At 34.3% G+C, this 17,158-nt stretch overlaps 1 protein-coding gene across 2 annotated transcripts in view; it reads left to right on the top strand.

The window, feature by feature from the left end:
* LOC100184716 (helicase with zinc finger domain 2) overlaps window positions 1–17,158 on the top strand; it is a 21,782-nt gene extending 4,624 nt beyond the window's left edge. The window contains exons 9-52 of one of the 2 annotated variants that reach the window (XM_009859865.3): window positions 132–294; window positions 623–723; window positions 1,082–1,283; window positions 1,629–1,801; window positions 2,037–2,139; window positions 2,501–2,674; window positions 3,119–3,214; window positions 3,470–3,600; window positions 3,788–3,909; window positions 4,275–4,417; window positions 4,663–4,738; window positions 5,134–5,342; window positions 5,586–5,729; window positions 5,955–6,026; window positions 6,395–6,555; window positions 6,947–7,181; window positions 7,395–7,453; window positions 7,610–7,779; window positions 8,336–8,540; window positions 8,795–8,960; window positions 9,230–9,326; window positions 9,487–9,642; window positions 9,795–9,944; window positions 10,110–10,288; window positions 10,613–10,789; window positions 11,126–11,247; window positions 11,431–11,673; window positions 11,768–11,891; window positions 12,037–12,221; window positions 12,283–12,450; window positions 12,566–12,885; window positions 12,949–13,058; window positions 13,200–13,332; window positions 13,488–13,644; window positions 13,799–14,058; window positions 14,297–14,425; window positions 14,487–14,691; window positions 14,766–14,893; window positions 14,955–15,088; window positions 15,144–15,290; window positions 15,347–15,568; window positions 15,669–15,831; window positions 15,993–16,160; window positions 16,415–17,158. In XM_009859865.3, coding sequence (XP_009858167.2) covers window positions 132–294; window positions 623–723; window positions 1,082–1,283; window positions 1,629–1,801; window positions 2,037–2,139; window positions 2,501–2,674; window positions 3,119–3,214; window positions 3,470–3,600; window positions 3,788–3,909; window positions 4,275–4,417; window positions 4,663–4,738; window positions 5,134–5,342; window positions 5,586–5,729; window positions 5,955–6,026; window positions 6,395–6,555; window positions 6,947–7,181; window positions 7,395–7,453; window positions 7,610–7,779; window positions 8,336–8,540; window positions 8,795–8,960; window positions 9,230–9,326; window positions 9,487–9,642; window positions 9,795–9,944; window positions 10,110–10,288; window positions 10,613–10,789; window positions 11,126–11,247; window positions 11,431–11,673; window positions 11,768–11,891; window positions 12,037–12,221; window positions 12,283–12,450; window positions 12,566–12,885; window positions 12,949–13,058; window positions 13,200–13,332; window positions 13,488–13,644; window positions 13,799–14,058; window positions 14,297–14,425; window positions 14,487–14,691; window positions 14,766–14,893; window positions 14,955–15,088; window positions 15,144–15,290; window positions 15,347–15,568; window positions 15,669–15,831; window positions 15,993–16,160; window positions 16,415–16,515 — 6,883 coding nt within the window. In that variant the 3' untranslated portion in view covers window positions 16,516–17,158. The remainder of the gene's footprint in view (window positions 1–131; window positions 295–622; window positions 724–1,081; window positions 1,284–1,628; window positions 1,802–2,036; window positions 2,140–2,500; window positions 2,675–3,118; window positions 3,215–3,469; window positions 3,601–3,787; window positions 3,910–4,274; window positions 4,418–4,662; window positions 4,739–5,133; window positions 5,343–5,585; window positions 5,730–5,954; window positions 6,027–6,394; window positions 6,556–6,946; window positions 7,182–7,394; window positions 7,454–7,609; window positions 7,780–8,335; window positions 8,541–8,794; window positions 8,961–9,229; window positions 9,327–9,486; window positions 9,643–9,794; window positions 9,945–10,109; window positions 10,289–10,612; window positions 10,790–11,125; window positions 11,248–11,430; window positions 11,674–11,767; window positions 11,892–12,036; window positions 12,222–12,282; window positions 12,451–12,565; window positions 12,886–12,948; window positions 13,059–13,199; window positions 13,333–13,487; window positions 13,645–13,798; window positions 14,059–14,296; window positions 14,426–14,486; window positions 14,692–14,765; window positions 14,894–14,954; window positions 15,089–15,143; window positions 15,291–15,346; window positions 15,569–15,668; window positions 15,832–15,992; window positions 16,161–16,414) is intronic. The other variant, XM_026833952.1, reaches the window with a different exon arrangement.

Raw genomic sequence — 17,158 nt, 5'->3', positions numbered from 1 at the left:
GAAACTATAAAACGGCTAAAAAACAGTAAAAAATCATTTGTTGTTGTTTGCTGTTTTTCTTTTAAACTTTGAATTTAGGGGTTTGTGACCAAAAACGTGAAGACGAGTGCATTAATGCAACATTTTTTTAGGTTTAACATGAAATGCAGTGTTGCAACATCTGACAACTACATGTCACAAGTAAGAGGGTTGGTAAATAGTCGACCCAACGAACTGTTTGGAATATTTGAGATGCCTGTCTCATTAAACAGGGACACAAACGAAGGTTTCTTGATGCTGGAACATTGTGAAAAGGTTGGTTATTATTTGTTTGTGTGTCTGTTGCCATAGCTCAGTGGTTAGATGCTTACCTCCTTATTGAAAAAGAGTTCCATGCTTAATACTGATAGGCCAATGTATTCTTGAGCAAGACACTTAAACAACATTGCTCCAACCCTGTTGTCACTAAATGGGTTGGGTGTCAGGGTAATGAGCCAACTCCTGCATGAGATTAGGATCCAATGTCGAGCTACTGTAGGACCTCGCTTACATAGATTAGAATTGCTTTTGTAGTGAGTCCTTAAGTTTTAAAACACTCCTACACCTTTATTGATGCTAACATATATTACATATATTTACATAGGTAAGAGTTGCCCTTACTGGAAGGCAATCAAACCAGTTGATATTTGAGTTGAAACTGGAGGAGACGTTCTTGGATCATGCAATACTATTGCTCAACAACAAGTAACTTTATCATTAACTAGTAATTTAAAAAGGTTTTCCACATATCTTCACTGAGTATACCAGCATGGTGGCAGAGTGATTGGAGCGATTGTCTCTTAACCAGAGGATACTTTTAAGTTCAAAGCTAAGTGCTGCCATTCTGCCACCATCGTGTCCTACGGCACTTTTCAGTAAATGACCTAACCCAACTATAAAAATAGTTAAAAGCAAAAAAAAACACGCACAAAATTTCATACATTATAAACTTGTAAGCATGTACAAAGAGTGTCAAATAAAACACTCTATTGTAGCTTTTTGCCCAACCAATCGAGGAAAAACAAGTAACAATAAGTTAATTAATAAATTATTCACCCACTAGATGTGTTGAAGAATGGCAATTGGAGTCAGGCATCATATTGGACGTAGAGATGCAGTTCCAACTGAGCAGAGACAGATTCTGCAAATGTCACCAAGCAGTTGACCTACTTGAGAAACACCAACTTGAATTAATTTGCCCGATGCAGTTTCATAACTTTCGACGACCAACTGTTAATGATTACAAGGATTTGGATTCGGACCAGGTAAGCTTCAATAATCACCATGTTTCCTCTAAAACACTGGTCATTAGATTTTTTACTTTAGTTTAAAAAGAAGGTGTAAAATAAGGATGCCACGCTGTAAGACCATGTAAAATATATTACACCTTATAGCTATTTTTGAACATATGTAAGAAATGTCGTTTAATTAATTTTAAAAGTAGCTGTAACTAATTTGCAATGCACTGTAGTGCAAATAAATCAGTCAACTAATTAAAAATTAAATATTGATTAAATTAAGATAAATTAAATCCGAAACGTTAAATAAATAGGAAAAGTACAAATTTTGTAATATATTGAAATGGTCTTTCACCACTTGTTATGATACAGATAAAAGTGCTCAATGGAGTAATTGAAACACCTAATCCAAATACTGTTTTTCCTCTGATGGTGGTCATTGGACCTTTTGGGACCGGGAAAACTTTCACAATGACCAAATCTATACAATATATTCTTGAGAATGTAAAAGATGCCAGAATCCTGATTTGCACTCATTCTAACAGGTAACTGCCTAAATTCAGATTGTGTGCTCTATATCTATTCTATATGGGTGAGATTTCTGTCAGGCACCAGGGGATTTAGGCCAGATTTGGCCCATTACCCCAACACTCACAATGCAAATGTATTTCGCTCATGCGACCAGTGTGACTTTCTTTGGCATATTTTTTAAGTATGTTTATATTGCTTGGCTTAACCATATAGTATACCACTTGCTTAAACGCTTTGTCATTCAACCAGTGCTGCAGATCTTTACATTGAAAACAATATTGGTGAAAAAGAATGGGAAGGGAATGTACTTCGAGTGTTGTACCACGGGAGATCTCCACAAACTGTACCCGAGGTAAAATAAATTTGCTGTTGTTGGCGCTTTATAAATTATACCAACCAATTATCAAAACATTGTTTTTTTGGTAATCATTATGCCTGCTTCTGAGTTATCACTTATGTAACTTTGCAGGCATTTTTTTCATTTTGTATGACCATTTAGGGTAAAGCAATTAACATTAGGTGTCTTATTCAAGAATGTATAAAATGGTAACAGGGTCAAACCTGAAACTCATATCCACTTGGCTGGGGGCAGACTTGTTTGCCACTGTGCAGAGACAATATCCCGCTAGCTTTTAAAGCTGAGGTTCTCTGTCATCCGTCATCTCTGTCATATATACATAAATAAATATCATCATTCATTTTTACATTCACAGTATGTTCGTAAGTGTTGCTTGTATGATAAAGGACAATTTTGTTACCCCACCACACAACAAGTTCTTTCAAAGAAGATAGTAGTAGCAACTTTTTCTACGGCCATCTATCTTGGGCGAAAGGGCACAGGTCTCGAAGGTGTCTTCACGCACGTTTTTCTTGATGAAGCTAGCCAGGTAAAACCCATTTATTGTTGTAATGTATAATGTTTGGTAATAGAATATACTCAACCATAGCTCTGTGTATGACAATGTTAGTTTATGAAATAGGAAAATAACTCTTAAAACATTAGGTGAGAATAACTGTTTTTTATGATTTGTGTAATTTTATTGAATTAGGTCATTTCAAAGTGAAAATTTGGAACAATTTATATACAGGTTCAATTTGCACAGAATATTGACATTAACATACATTACTACTCTGCCTACTCCTTGTTACAGATTTTCTTTGGGTTTAGGTCTTTTATGTTTTATGATTTTTTTTATGGTAGAATCCTGGATGTTTAGGTAATATGCCAATTACGCCAAATAATTTAAATCTCAACTCTGCATACATGCCACGTCAGAATACCTCACCCATATAGAACATAATACAACTTAGACCTACTATTTTATTCTCAGGTTATGGAAGCTGAAGTGATTATTCCGTTAACTTTGGTGCTAAACAACAAAACCAAGGTTGTGATTGCTGGTGACCATAAACAAATATGTGAAAAGGTAAGAATAAATGCATTACATTTAACATTTAGCATAACATGGGCCAACAAGTCTATTGGTTGCTTCAATCCAGTGGTCACTACTAGGTTTTTTAATTTCCAGCCATGTAGAAAAATCACCTACAAAGTAACATTCTTGGTAACTCGTAAGCACGAGGTGTAAAAAACAGAACACTCGTCTGTCATTTTTTCCTACATGCAAGAATAAAGAAAGTTACGTTTATTATATTTCATGAGATATTTACTCTATGTTCAGGTATACAGCAAGAAAGGAGGCGCAGACGCTCGTTTTACATTGCTTGACCGTCTTTATAAAAAGTACAAGGAATTATCGGAAAAGCAACCAACTCCGCTGCAGGGTTTTGTTTACTTGCGGAATAACTACAGGTATAATACACCCTGTTTTGTTTACTATGCATATTAATTGCACAGGTTTGAACCTATGTGGTAAATAAGGAATATACATGTTTCAATATCATTTTATTTTTTGAAATAAGTTTCATTGCATGACACATGAATTTCTCTAAACTGTTTTTATATTAATTTTGACAGTTCTATATTTTATTTGCTCCAGATGTGTTGAACCAATACTTGAGTTAATATCAAGCACATTCTATAAAGAACATGTATTGAACTGCTGTTCCCGGAAAACCACCCCTCGCGACTTGGCACCAATTCAGTTTCATCATATTGCAGGTAACACTATTTTGATTTGTTTTCGTAATTTTAAATTTAAAAAATGAAAAAAGTTAATAATTTTTGACCTTTTTTTCTAACTCAGCTAATAATGTTTTGTCTGCATGTTTAGTTGCCACTCTTTTTAAACCAATTCATTAATATGTTTTTTCCTTATTTAATGGGCAAACTCTGTCATAAAATAGAGGATCAGTTATCTACATGTGTGCTTTAACGACTGTTGTTTTGTCTTTATATTCTTGACATTTTTTGTTATTTACAACTCTAGTTAAACAGACATATAAACTTACTATTTTTTTCCTTTTTTTCTGGTAAAACAAGCACTTTAGAAGCTGAAAGATTTAACCAAGAATCATATTCCACAGGAACCTGTGTTCAACACGAAAGCACCAGTGGTTATTATAACGAAGCAGAAGCAGTTAAAACAGTGGATATTGCTTTGGAACTTGTTAATAAGTATCACATTAACCCAAAGGACATCATTGTATTAGCAGCTTATATGGAACAGGTAATACATAAAAATGAATCTGATAAATATTATATTCTGGTCGGTCAAGGTTGTGGTCCTACAGCTGGACAAACAATTGAACCTGATTTTGGAACAGGTGTTGCCCAGTAAGCCCTTTACTTTGAATAGAATATATTCCCAAAAACTTGCGAAATTAAAAAAAATGAACTTCAGTTAGAATCCTTCAGGGATATAACCAGTCCATGTTTACCAATAGTGAACCACCCTGATTTTCTTTTACACAGATTACAATAATACGAAGTCTAATGAGAAAGGCGAGTTTGAGAGACGTAAAAGTGGACAGAATTCGATCAATACAAGGTAAAGACCTAAAGTCGAAATTCCTCTTTGCAATCTATTCAATGCATTTGTTGTTGTAGCATAAGGCCAATCCAATTTTATTCATTTGGTTACTGACCATGAATGAATGTGAATGATAAAATGTATGTTATTTGTTCCACATGCAGGGCCATGGCAGTTGTTAGAACAGAGATATTTTGTTTGATACAACTTGTGCCCGCATATCACATATTTTACTTGGAGATGATTTTTTGATATTTTATTGTATGGTCAACAATTTTAACCAGCCATAAGAGACCAATGGGTAGGAGCAATTTCTGTTAACCCAAGTTACCCAAGTAATGCAAGGCCCAAAGGATAAGGTTAAGAACCACTTTTTTGAAGCATGAGTTTTATTGAGAATGCCTTACTTCCAGGACGAGAATACAGGGTTGTCCTGTTAAGTTCAGTTCATCGTCGCTTGTCAAAAAAAGACAAAGAGGGATCCAGTTTTGGTTTGTTTTCGGATGTTAACTTGCTTAACACGGCAATAACAAGATGTGAGATCTCCATTATATTTGTGGGAGATGCTGTGTCTCTCTGCTCTATGGGGAATTGCCGACCAAAATGGAGGAATATTGTTAAGGTCTCTTTCATCATATTTTACTACTGTTGTTCCCAGGCATAAAGTAATGCTTGAAAATTGCTCTTCTAATAAAACTGTATTGTATGATGTATTATCTGCTTTTCAACAAGTTTTTATTACAGTAATTTGGTTTTAAATCCACAGTTTAATATGAACTTCCTTTGGTTTTCAATTAAAACACTACACATTTTATGAAACACAACTTAAGTTCAAAAAACAAAGTAGCCATTTCTTTTTATGTAGATGTCTGGAATCCTTGATTGTATCTTTCCACGCACAGTAACTTGGGAATGGGTTGAACAACAAGTTGCTTTAATGTCATCACTGAATCCTCATGCGATGCAATTTGTTCCAAAACAAACAAGTGGCCCAGTCTCAACTATTCAGGTATTGTGCATGGTCAGGAGTGTGGTACTACCTGGCACTGTGGCACTATTAGTTAGCGTGCACGCCTCCAACCAAGAGGGTATGGATTCAAGGCCTGTCGCTGCTACTATTGTGAATATATGTGTTCTGTGGAACTTATTAGCTTTGTTTTCTGGCCATGTGCAGATAAAGCAAGTTACATTCATTTATTCATACTAGAAGGTGACATGTCTTTGTTTGTTTCAGAGTTCTAACCTCATAAGTAAAGACGAAGTAGAAGAACCTTTGGATCAGTCAACTGAAGACTCAGATTCTGAGGTATTAAGTGACTGTTTAAAAACATAGAGATATTTGCTCAGTTACGTTTTATATATAAGTTGTGTAACAACACGATAACTATCTATTTTTTTAACGTGACTTTTGTTAATGTAATCTAAGAGTGAAATAAATTAAATCTTTGACAATACTGGTTGGAAATTGGGAAAACATAATTGACTGACTTTTCTCAAAAAACATTTACATATTTTGTTTTAGGTGAGCAAGACACCTAACAGTAATTGCTCTAACCATATATTCTCACTAATGTCTTAAAAGTTAGTAATTTCCCATAAAAAAGTTAATTGAATACCCATCTAAGATCTCTCATACAAAAAATAATAGTCATCTCCATCTCCATGTATTACCAGGAATTAGACGAACAGGATGAGATGTTGGATGATATGTTGGAAGAACACACGGGATATAACCCACAGGATATGGTGATTGATGTAAATCGTGAAGGGATTGAAACTATAAGGCAAATACCTGAATCTGAACCCCATTCATATGAAGATGATGAGCCATTAATGTGGGTTCATTTATGATGATTCATGCTTTCATTTTTCTTATATTTTTTTTCATTATTCATTTTTCTTAATTTTTTAGAAGTATTGTTCAAATGGCGGATTTTTTATTTTGTAATTATTAATAAAGCCATGTTTCAAGTTTTGGATATTTTTAAAACAAATTTTGTAACCGGTCTAAAATACTGTACTCTAAAATTGTTTGTACTGCTACCATTGTGGGCGTATTTATTCTTGGAAAAGACACTTATTGGCAGTTACCAAAGCCCAGTGGTCACTAGTTGTTTGTCCAAATTATCAGCCACACTTTCCAACATAAAAAAAATAAAAAATCCCTAAAAACATGAGGGGATAAAGTAAGTTTCATTCATTCATTTAACTTTTTTTCAATTACAGGCACAGTGATAGAAGACGCGAGATTCTCCACCCTCAACTTACTGTTCAGCATTTGCAGAATTTGAAACATGATGAACCAGATTTATACAAGAGATGTGAGATTCGGTTTATAACATGGTACCATGCAGAGGCAACTGTAATGGATAGTTCAGATTTGGTTCGCAAGATTCAAATCATGACAAAAAGGAGACGTGGTCAAGCATTTAACAGAGATGAGGTGCTGGTGAAATTGCATGTAAGTTTTCATGTGATACTAAGCTACTAGCTAGGTGGAGAGATATATATAGTCTTTTTAGTTGTCATACTTTTGACTCAAATTTCTCTTTTTTAGAGAAAAAATATTAATGATAAATAAAAAAAAAATAGATATAATAATAATAATGAATAAAATAGTTTAACTATTGTTTAAGATGTAGTTGCATTTGATAATCTTAAACTGGTGTTTCAGGAGAAGAGAGAGCCAGACCAAATTGAATACTTTGGCACAGTTGTTGGAATATTAAAACGGTAACCGTATTTTGCTTATTAGCTATTTTAAATTACTGTACAACATTTAAAAAAAATGTATGTTTTCAGTTTTGTATTCAATATGTTTTTAGTTTGGAGCAATGGCTGTTTTTGGTTGAATTTAGCATAGATCTTATTAATTGTTTTGGTTTTCAGATTCAGAGAGCTGGATACACTCTGTTTTGTCTGCTTCCCAGATAAAGACAATTGTCATATCATGGCTCCTCTCAGTAATAAAGAAACAAAATTTGCAATTGTCAAGGAAAGAGGTCTTGACAAGTCTGAAAACCTGATTCCCATCTATCCAACATTGCGCAAAACGAAAAGTAACTTGGTTAAATTATTCATGTAATGTACTGTTCTGTGGGGTAAGATGAGATACTGTAGTTTTGAAAAAACTACCATTAAGCATCTTACCCCAAAACTTGTTTAGCCATAATAGTTGCAGCAATGAGCCTTGAACCCCTAACCTTTAATCCAAAGTAGGCTGCTTTTATCACTTTGCTAGACATGTTATATGCTGTATGTTGTTCGGCACCGTGGCAAAGTGGTTAGCGTGCCTGCCTCCAACCCAGAGGTAAAGGGTTCAAGGCTTGTAGCTGCTACCATTGTGGGCGTATTTGTCCTTGGGCAAGACACTTAACGGCAATTGCCAAACTCAGTGATCACTAATGGGTTGTCCAAATTATCAGCCACACATAAAAAAATAAAGAAATTCCCCCAAAAAATAATCACCCACAAAGTAACGTACTTGGTAACTTGTAAGCTGGCACAAGGTGTATGAAACAGAACACCCATGTTATAATGACTGTCGTTTTCAGGCCATGCAAGGATAAAGTAAGCTACATTCATGTTACAATTACCATACTAATTAAACTACAGATGGGAAAATTGATAGGAGTTTGATGCGATACGAAAGGTATGAACCTGACTCATCCACAACTCGCCACAGCAAGTTATTCGTTGTTCAGTTTTACAAATGGAACAAATACAGCTACCACCCCCTCGGATATGTTAAAGAGGTCATTTACTCCGGAGATCAACATAAACATTACCAGATTATGTCAAACATTCCATCCCCTTACAGGTAAGAGATCATTAAAAACACAGCTTTTCTTTTATTCTATATGAATGTGGTTTTAATTAGGAAAGCACCTAAGATTTAAGCCAGACTAAACCACTACCAAAACATCCAGACTGCTTACTTTCATTCCAATTAAACATGCTTCAGGACACACAGACTACTGAGATCAGTCTGCCACAACTCAGTCTTTTACAATGTGATGGTTAGCGCCATAACTTAAGTAAAGATTTATAGTTGAAATTTACATTTCTTAACAGGGACAGTTTTATCCAAAAATCTGAAGACCTGTTAAAAGTGGAGCACAGAGAAAAGCGGCGAGACTTGACTGACTTATATGTGTTTACTATTGATCCTGACGGTTCTAAAGATCTCGACGATGCCATGAGCATTGAACCATGCAAGAAACATAACAACTGCTGGAAGGTTGGTGAATTGTATTGAAAACAGATGTCTTATTTTCAATACAAACATTATAGCCCATCTATGTGACCTGATTGTCTTCATTTCAAATGTTTCTTAAAGTGGTTTAGGTTTTTAAACCAAAACGTTTGAAATGAAGTCAATTGAATCCTAAATATGAGCTGTAATGAACATAAAATACGTTTTATTAACATAAGATTTATCATTCTTTTATAAACAACCATAAAGTTCTATAATCCATGATTTTGTTTGCAACATGTAACTTTCCATAGGTTGGCGTACACATTGCAGATGTGGCAACTATTTTGCCACAAAATCACGACCTAGATAATGAAGCTATGAAGAGAGGAGTCACATTTTACGCCGGAGGTAATGTGTAAACTGTAATAATATTCAGTAAGCTAAAGCTTATGGTAAAGTAATGAAATTATTTTAAAAAAATATATAAACTTTAAATTGTTATGTTAAAACTGTACCTCAGCAATTACAAAATAACATTGTGTTTACGTTTTATATATTCTTTTCATAGAAAACCGCCAGCACATGCGTAGAATGCTGCCACCAAACTTCAGTGAGAAGCATTGCAGTTTGTTACCGGATGGTGAGCCACGTTTGACCATCTCCATGTTCTTCCATTCATCCAAACCACCAAACCCAACTCTGCCTGATGCTACAACAAACCAAGGCAAGTTTGATCTTGTCAGATACTTAATTTTCACCCATGTTATGTCGTTTTGCAGCATCGGTAATAAAAGTGCTGTTTTTTCAATTTAGTTCCTTGTTTTTTTTCCACAGTTTAGAAGTATTGTACTTAATTTTTTTTCGTTTGTAAAACAGATGCACACATTCCAGTTCCAGTTTTAACAAGGATCAAATCAAACAAGCAACTCACGTATTTAGAAGCAGAAACTTTACTTCGTGAAGCTCGGCAGCGAGAAGACAACAGTTTTACAGCACCAAACGAAAACAACATTTCCCAGCAATTATGTAAGTGACCTTGATTTTTTGTTGCACCTTTTATGTCACACTATTGTTAATGTTTTATGTATTTGTTTACGATTTGATGTTGTTTGCCCATTTTTTATGCATCTTGACACCTTTTGCCACCTTGCATGCCTGTGCAACTTATTGTTGTCATATTTGCACTTCTAGATCACATCTGGCAATTCATGATTATCTTGCGAAAGCAGAGGCTCCAAGCAAGTATATTTTTTCAGCAGCCGGATACACAGAAACTCACTGAATTCTTTAACGAAGCATCAGCTCATATGCTCATTGAAGAAGCCATGATTACTTACAATGCATGTTGTGCTGTTTTCCTTAAAAATAAGGTCAGAAACAGAAAGTAATTTTGGGTGAAAATTACAGAAAATTCATACATATAGAATGATAAGACTATTAAACTGCCTATTGTGCTGTGAAGCATACCAGATACGATTCTCGTGGCTGCCATGAAGGGCACATGTGTTCTTGGGCAAAACATTTAAGTATTGCCCCAACTTGGTGACAACTAATAGAAAACAATCACCCAAAACTATATATGTAGTAAGTAAAATGTCAAAAAAGGAACATCAAGCTTGCGGATATTAGATGTTGTTTAATTGCATAATAACATTATAATCTTCTTTGTATATTAACTGGTTATTACTTTCCAGGGAACTTATTTGCTTCGTTCTCAAGAAATTCCAGATGAGCAGGAATGGGCGGAGTGGATCAGGAAACAGAAGAATATCATTCAACTATCACTACATCTTGAATCCACTGTGGAGTATATGGCGACACAAAAAGAAAGCAATGAAGTGGTGCCGTGGCTGGGAAGTCAGGCTGGTCAGGTAAATTTATTGACAATTTCCTCAGGTTAGCGTGTCTGCCTCTAAACTAGAAGTTACAAGTTGGAGGCTCAACCCTGCCACAGTTGTGGGTGTAAATGTCTTTGGGCAAAACATTTAACGGTAATTGCTTACACCTAGTGGTACCTTCTGAGTTATCAAAATTGTCAGCCATACTTAAAAACAAATCATTTTTTCAGGTTACTTTCAAAGCAAGCCAGTCTTTCAAACACAAAAACATTGTATTAATATTATAAAGTTTACGTGAAGACAATGAATAAGCAGTTATGCAATTTTTTTAATATTAAAAACTTCTGTTTACTGTTATAACCACTCTAGATTCCTGTTTTGAAAAATGTGGCACATCATATACTTGAAGCATTAAACAGAAATGACATTGAAACAGCTATGCTGCTTTGCTCTGATACTATCCAGCCAGCTTTGGCTCCAGGATATTCTGGGTAAATATTTGTTTCTGCTTCAAATTCATCCAGATTGTGATAAAAATATAAAGTAGTGAATAATTCAATCCATAAATGTATCTTGCCTGATACTTGGGAATTTTATAGTTTTACAACACAGTTCTTAATCACATTTGCAATCACATTTTCATCTATTACTAAGCAAAATAATTTTCATTACAGCTTGTGCAGCATTTGGAGGCGAGCTGAAATTAAAGTGTCAGACAACGTGTGTGAAGCAAACCCTGCAACACATTTTTCCCTACGCCTTCCACTATACTCACAATGCACTTCTCCAATCCGCAGATATGCTGATATTATCTCACAGCGACTTATTTTATCAATTTGCAAAACCCAATCTCTTAAAAGGGATCATCCGAAAGATGTAGTCACTTTACAACACAATGAAACACGCAAATTTGAAAAGTGAGCAAGTATATTATTTTCTGAACAATTACATAATTTACATACACATCTCTATAAAAATTTCTCAAAAACTTTGTTCTACTTTTTTGTCCAGGGTATGTGGGCTGCTCAGTGCAAGAAGTGAAGATGCCAAGGAATATGAGAAAGGAATGCAAACTTTAGAGCTTGCCAACAAACTGCAAAAGAATCCAAAGTCTTTTACAGCCATAGTGGTGGAGGTAGTATAAAAATTAATTTAACATTTGATATCTTTATAAAAACTGTCACTAATGTAATTCTCTTTGTTGTTTTATTTAATTTGATTTTGCTATCGTATTCGAACAGATGAATAAAATTATGTTTTAACGTTTAATTTATTTACAGTTAACTGATCGTGGCATTCAGTTTTCTTTTCCTGACTTGAAGATCCATCCAAAGGCTACTGCACTCTCATACTCTGATATCCAAGTGAATGAAAAAACTCCTCATTTGGATAATTCACAGAAAGATAGAGATGAGTTTGGTGGTGAAACAACCATTTTAAAAGTTGAACTAAAATGGCTTATTAAGTATGTAGTCTGTAGTTTTTCTGTAAGATCTCATTTTAGTGTGTGTCATTTATATATCCAGCTACTATAAGAAGAATGGAAATGATGACAGCGCTCTACCCGGAGTAACAAAGTTGGTTTCACGTCGGCACTGGCAAGAAATGAATCATGAAATTCGACAAGAAATTAATAGACCCAACTCATTTGTTGATCCGGAGAGCAGGGATAAAATAAGCTCTGCTATTCGTAGGTAAGTCTTTTGCATCAGTGGCTAAAATAGCAATCGGAATGTTAGCCACCTGTAACAACCTGTAGAAGCCCTGAACCCACACAATTACTTTTTCTAATTAAAAAAAACTTGGCAGAGTTTTTGGGAATCTGCAAGGTGCTAAGGTTTGCCAAAGAAAAACCTTTGGAGTTGGGCCGTGCACATCAGATTTATGTGAAGGAAAATGTTCTGACCACATGACACATGCAAGCAAACTCGGCATCAAGCATAGACGTAGAATTACTGCCACTGTTAAGCCAGGATCAACCTTCCATGTACAGTTGATGTCTGTTATCAAAAGATACCTTCTCACCCCCACTATCAAGCTCTTTCCTGTTGCACCTGATCTTTCAATCTGCGTTTACCATCGAAGAAATCCAGTTGAAGCTTTTGCACCAAATGTGAAGGCCATTAAAGGTTAGTTGTTTTTTGCAATTACATTCACATCAGTTGAAATTAATTTGCTGTATTATTTAATAGGTACAAAAATTACTACTTTGGAAGAATACGAGGAACAATGGTTGCCACTTGTTCAAATGGATGGTGCTTACTGTGCAGTTGCAGATGACGACTCAGTTGTGATAAGTGGGGTAAATAAATGATTATTTGATTGAATATGTGAACTTTATTTTTTCTGGCGTGGTGGACAACGCCAGTCATTACAATAACTACTGTGCCATGTCATTGGACAAATTTATCCCCCCAAAAAGCTTTCAAAAATCATTTTTCAGGTGGATATTAAGTGCTTTCAAACTACTGGAGGAAAGATAAAAGGAAAGTGCCAAATAGAAACAAGCTTTTGTGGGCCAAGGCAAATTCGCATAATCCAAAATGATTTCTTGTGTTTGAAGTTTTTAAAGCAAGGTATACAGTGGCAAAAACTTTGTTTTTTAGTATAAATAATCATGTTACTTGTACCATATTGACCTATCCCTTTTCTTTGTTGTTTTATAAGCAAAAACCTAAATGCAGTTACGAAAGGGTTCCAGCTTTATAACGGAACCATCTTTTAAATTCAGACAAACAATCCATCGAATCATGTGTGGAACATGCTATTGTTACAAGCCATAAAGATAATGAATTAAGTTTTGAATTGATAAATCCATGTTTCCAAGAACTGAGGGAAAGCATTCCCAAAGTAGACATAGAGATCTTGCAACTTGGTGTAACACATAGGTTTGTATTTTCAATTTCATTTATGTTGTTTCTTGCAATCTTGCTGAATTGTGTGTTTTGATTCTTACAATCTTGTTCAACTGTGTTACTTTAGACAGAAAACTTACAACATTGGCTAAATCGTTTTTTAACACTTTGATACGTGTACTTTCAGGAGAATGGCCAACACATTGTGTAAATTGTTGAACTTTAAGCCCAAAAGTATCTTGAAGTTTCTCTGTTGTAATAGTGGTAATACAAATACTATTCCACTTAACCGGAGCATTGAAAACCTTGAGGAAAAGATTCAAAAACTTAAAGAAAAAATTCATAACGATTGTCTGCATGGCTTTGAACACATGTTAAACGCGGGGCAAGCAAAACAAGTCGAAAAAGCTTTGATGAGAAAAGTAACTTTGATCCAAGGACCACCTGGTAATTATTCAATTTTAAAATAATCATCTCCGTATTCAAATAATAACTTAAATAAAAATTTTCGTTAAAAAATAAAAATTGAATGGGAAAATAGCATTTATTACATTAAAACAATAAAATATTACCCAACCCTTTTTAGTACACTAGCAGACAAGTTTTAGAAGTGCTGATTCATAGCCATTTTTAACTATAATTTGCTTTACAATCTTCTTAGTTAATACCTTGGTTTCTATTCAAGGAACTGGAAAGTCATATATGGGAGCGCAATTGGCTTGCTACTTTCATGAATTTAACAGATTGCTGGGAAAAAAAGACAACAAGATATTGTATTGTGGTCCTACAAACAAAGCTGTCAATGTTGTTGCAGGTAACTTATATTAGTCTTCTTTAATTCGCAAAAAAAATCAACAAGGGAACTTTTTGAACAGGTTACTTAAAAAATGCTGGTCTCAGAGTGTTAAGGGTTTTTGGAACAAATGCCGAGGAAGAGGACTTCCCTAATCCTCTTAAACCAGTTTCTCAAAAACTTGCTGAACCTAAAAGTGAGCAACTTAAACAAATGTCACTGCATTTTAGAATTAGGGATGTTAGAAGCAATCCATATGCTGAAGAAATTTTGAAGTATGATAAAATGTAAGTTGTATGTTTACTATCCAGTTGTTTTTGCTGAAATGGAAGTTAATTAAAACGCTTTCGTATTTTTTTAGGTTCCTCCACTTTTTTGAATATAAAGACTTCCAGAATTTTGTTCAAGTTATTTCCAAAGCAAAACTTTGGGAATTCAAGCAGAGTGAAGTTATTGTGAGCACATGTATATCTGCAACTCAAATCTCAGGTAATGTTGATTTTAATTCACGCTGCTGTTTTCAATTTCAGTTTTACATTTTTTACTTAAGATGCAAGGATAAACATCTCAAAAGAGTCAGGAAAATCCTTACCTTTTAAAGTTGCCCAATGCATTGTGGATGAAACTGGCATGTGCAGTGAACCAGAAACATTGACGCCAATTGTTGCCTCCCAAGCTGAACAGGTACAGTCAGTCAATTCATTTCATATTGGTATATTATTTTTATCATTGTTATTAGGTGGTTTTAATTGGTGATCACAAGCAATTGCAACCGATTGTTACATGCAAAGAGGCAAGTGAGCTGGGATTAAGCAAGTCCATGTTTGAACGATTAAAGAACTACCACAAAGCTGATGTGGGAATGCTAACCAATCAATACAGAATGGTTTGTTTTTCTATTAAGTGTATTGTGAACGTGTTTAACAACCAGTATCTTTACAGAATCAAACAATCTGTCAGTTTCCTTCCGATCACTTTTATGGTGGTCAATTGACTGTGGATCAAAGTGTGACGGAACGAGAGCTAAGATATCCCCCTCTGTTTTACCATGGTAACCAAGAAAACACAGCTGTGTTTTGTCATGTTGTAGGTGAAGAGTTGAGTGGTTATAAAATGGAGCACAGAGGTGAATCAAAGACCAACAAAGAGGAAGCCTCAAGAGTGGTATGTATACTTTAAAATTATTAATTTATTTTAATATGCGATACCTGTTTACTTTCATCAATAATGTGAGCTAGCTTCAATAATTAATTTGTTATTTCAGATTTTAATATTGAGGATGTTACACTACAAGCTCAAAATACCTTTGTCCGATATTATGATTCTTTCACCTTACAAAGCACAGTGTAGCTTGATCAAGGATTTGATTAATAAAGCCAGAGCAGACCTCAACAAAGTTGATGTTGGAACAGTAGTGACAAGCCAAGGTATCTTTCAATTTTTAAATGACACTTGCTTTTTTTAGCGACTGTCCTTGTGCTCTTGATTCCCTTCTCTTCGTTTCAACAATTTAGTCTTGGCTGTCTTTTTTATAATAACAATTAAAAATATTCAACCTAAGCTTTTGTTTATTTAATTTAATTACCAGGTGGAGAAAGAGATTATGTAATCTTGTCAACAGTTCGCTCTCTAAAATCTCACAGCATTGAGGAAAATCCTGGACTGCATTGGCTTCGAATAAATCTTGGTTTTGTTGCAGATGCTCATCAGATTAATGTTGCAATCACACGCGCAAGGCGTGGTTTGTGCATTGTTGGTAGGTAGCAATTTGTAACTAAATTCACAATGTTCAAAATATGTTTTAAAGATTTAAACTGTGTTTTAATATAGTGGTAAAATAACAAGATAGAGATAAATTTGTTAAAGTAGGTGCTGTGTGTAACACAAACAGATACTTTTAATCTGATTGTTGTGAACTCACACTATAAGTAGATCTCATGTCACGGGTCATGAGACTTCAGCCAGAGTTAGTCTATTACTCTAAAATTCCATAACTCGTACTGTTTACAGGGAACAAAGACCTTCTTTGTAAAGATCCTGAAACATGGAGAGATTTGCTTGAGAGCTATGAGCAACGAAGAGCTGTTGTGACAGTTAATGATTTGTGTTAAATACTTTTGACACAATAGAAATACCTGTTATATTTTTAGATTTAAAAAATATTCAACTTTTTATAGCACAAAAAGTTTTATGCATTTTTCTTTAACAAACTTTTAACTGTAATTTTAATGTAATTTATGCATGCCTATGGTGTAAAACAAATTTGAAATAATTTATGCAGATATGAATTTTAACAGATTATATGCAAACTTATTGTGTCCTTTTTATCTTTACATTCCATTTATTTAAAAATATGGTGTGTTTGTTTGTATTTCCTGAACTGCACTGCAGCAAAATTGTTTTTACTTAATATTTTTGACTAATTCCAACTGTAACTTTTTAGCATTTATATAGCTACTGTTGTAATTTTTTGTGTGCCCTTTATTGATAACCTAGATATATTTACTCTGTATATATTATAGTTAAAAAAAGTTGTTTCATTTTCTTTGAATACAACATAGATTATGTTAAATATACCTACAAAAAGCATATAATAGTGAGACGTTTGGTTAAGAAATAGATCAGGAGATCTCTTGCACAGACCTTATTAATCATTGGAATATTTGAATGTGTGTGAAGTGTATTTTCGACACAGACAATCACACATACTACGTGTAAAAAAGACATATTTAAAAATAAATGGCATTTATAGAT

The sequence above is a fragment of the Ciona intestinalis genome, chromosome 3 (assembly GCF_000224145.3).
Source record: "Ciona intestinalis chromosome 3, KH, whole genome shotgun sequence".
NCBI classification, from domain to species: Eukaryota; Metazoa; Chordata; class Ascidiacea; order Phlebobranchia; family Cionidae; genus Ciona; species Ciona intestinalis.
The sequence above is the reverse complement of the archived record's forward strand: the minus strand, read 5'-3'. Positions and strand labels throughout refer to the sequence as shown.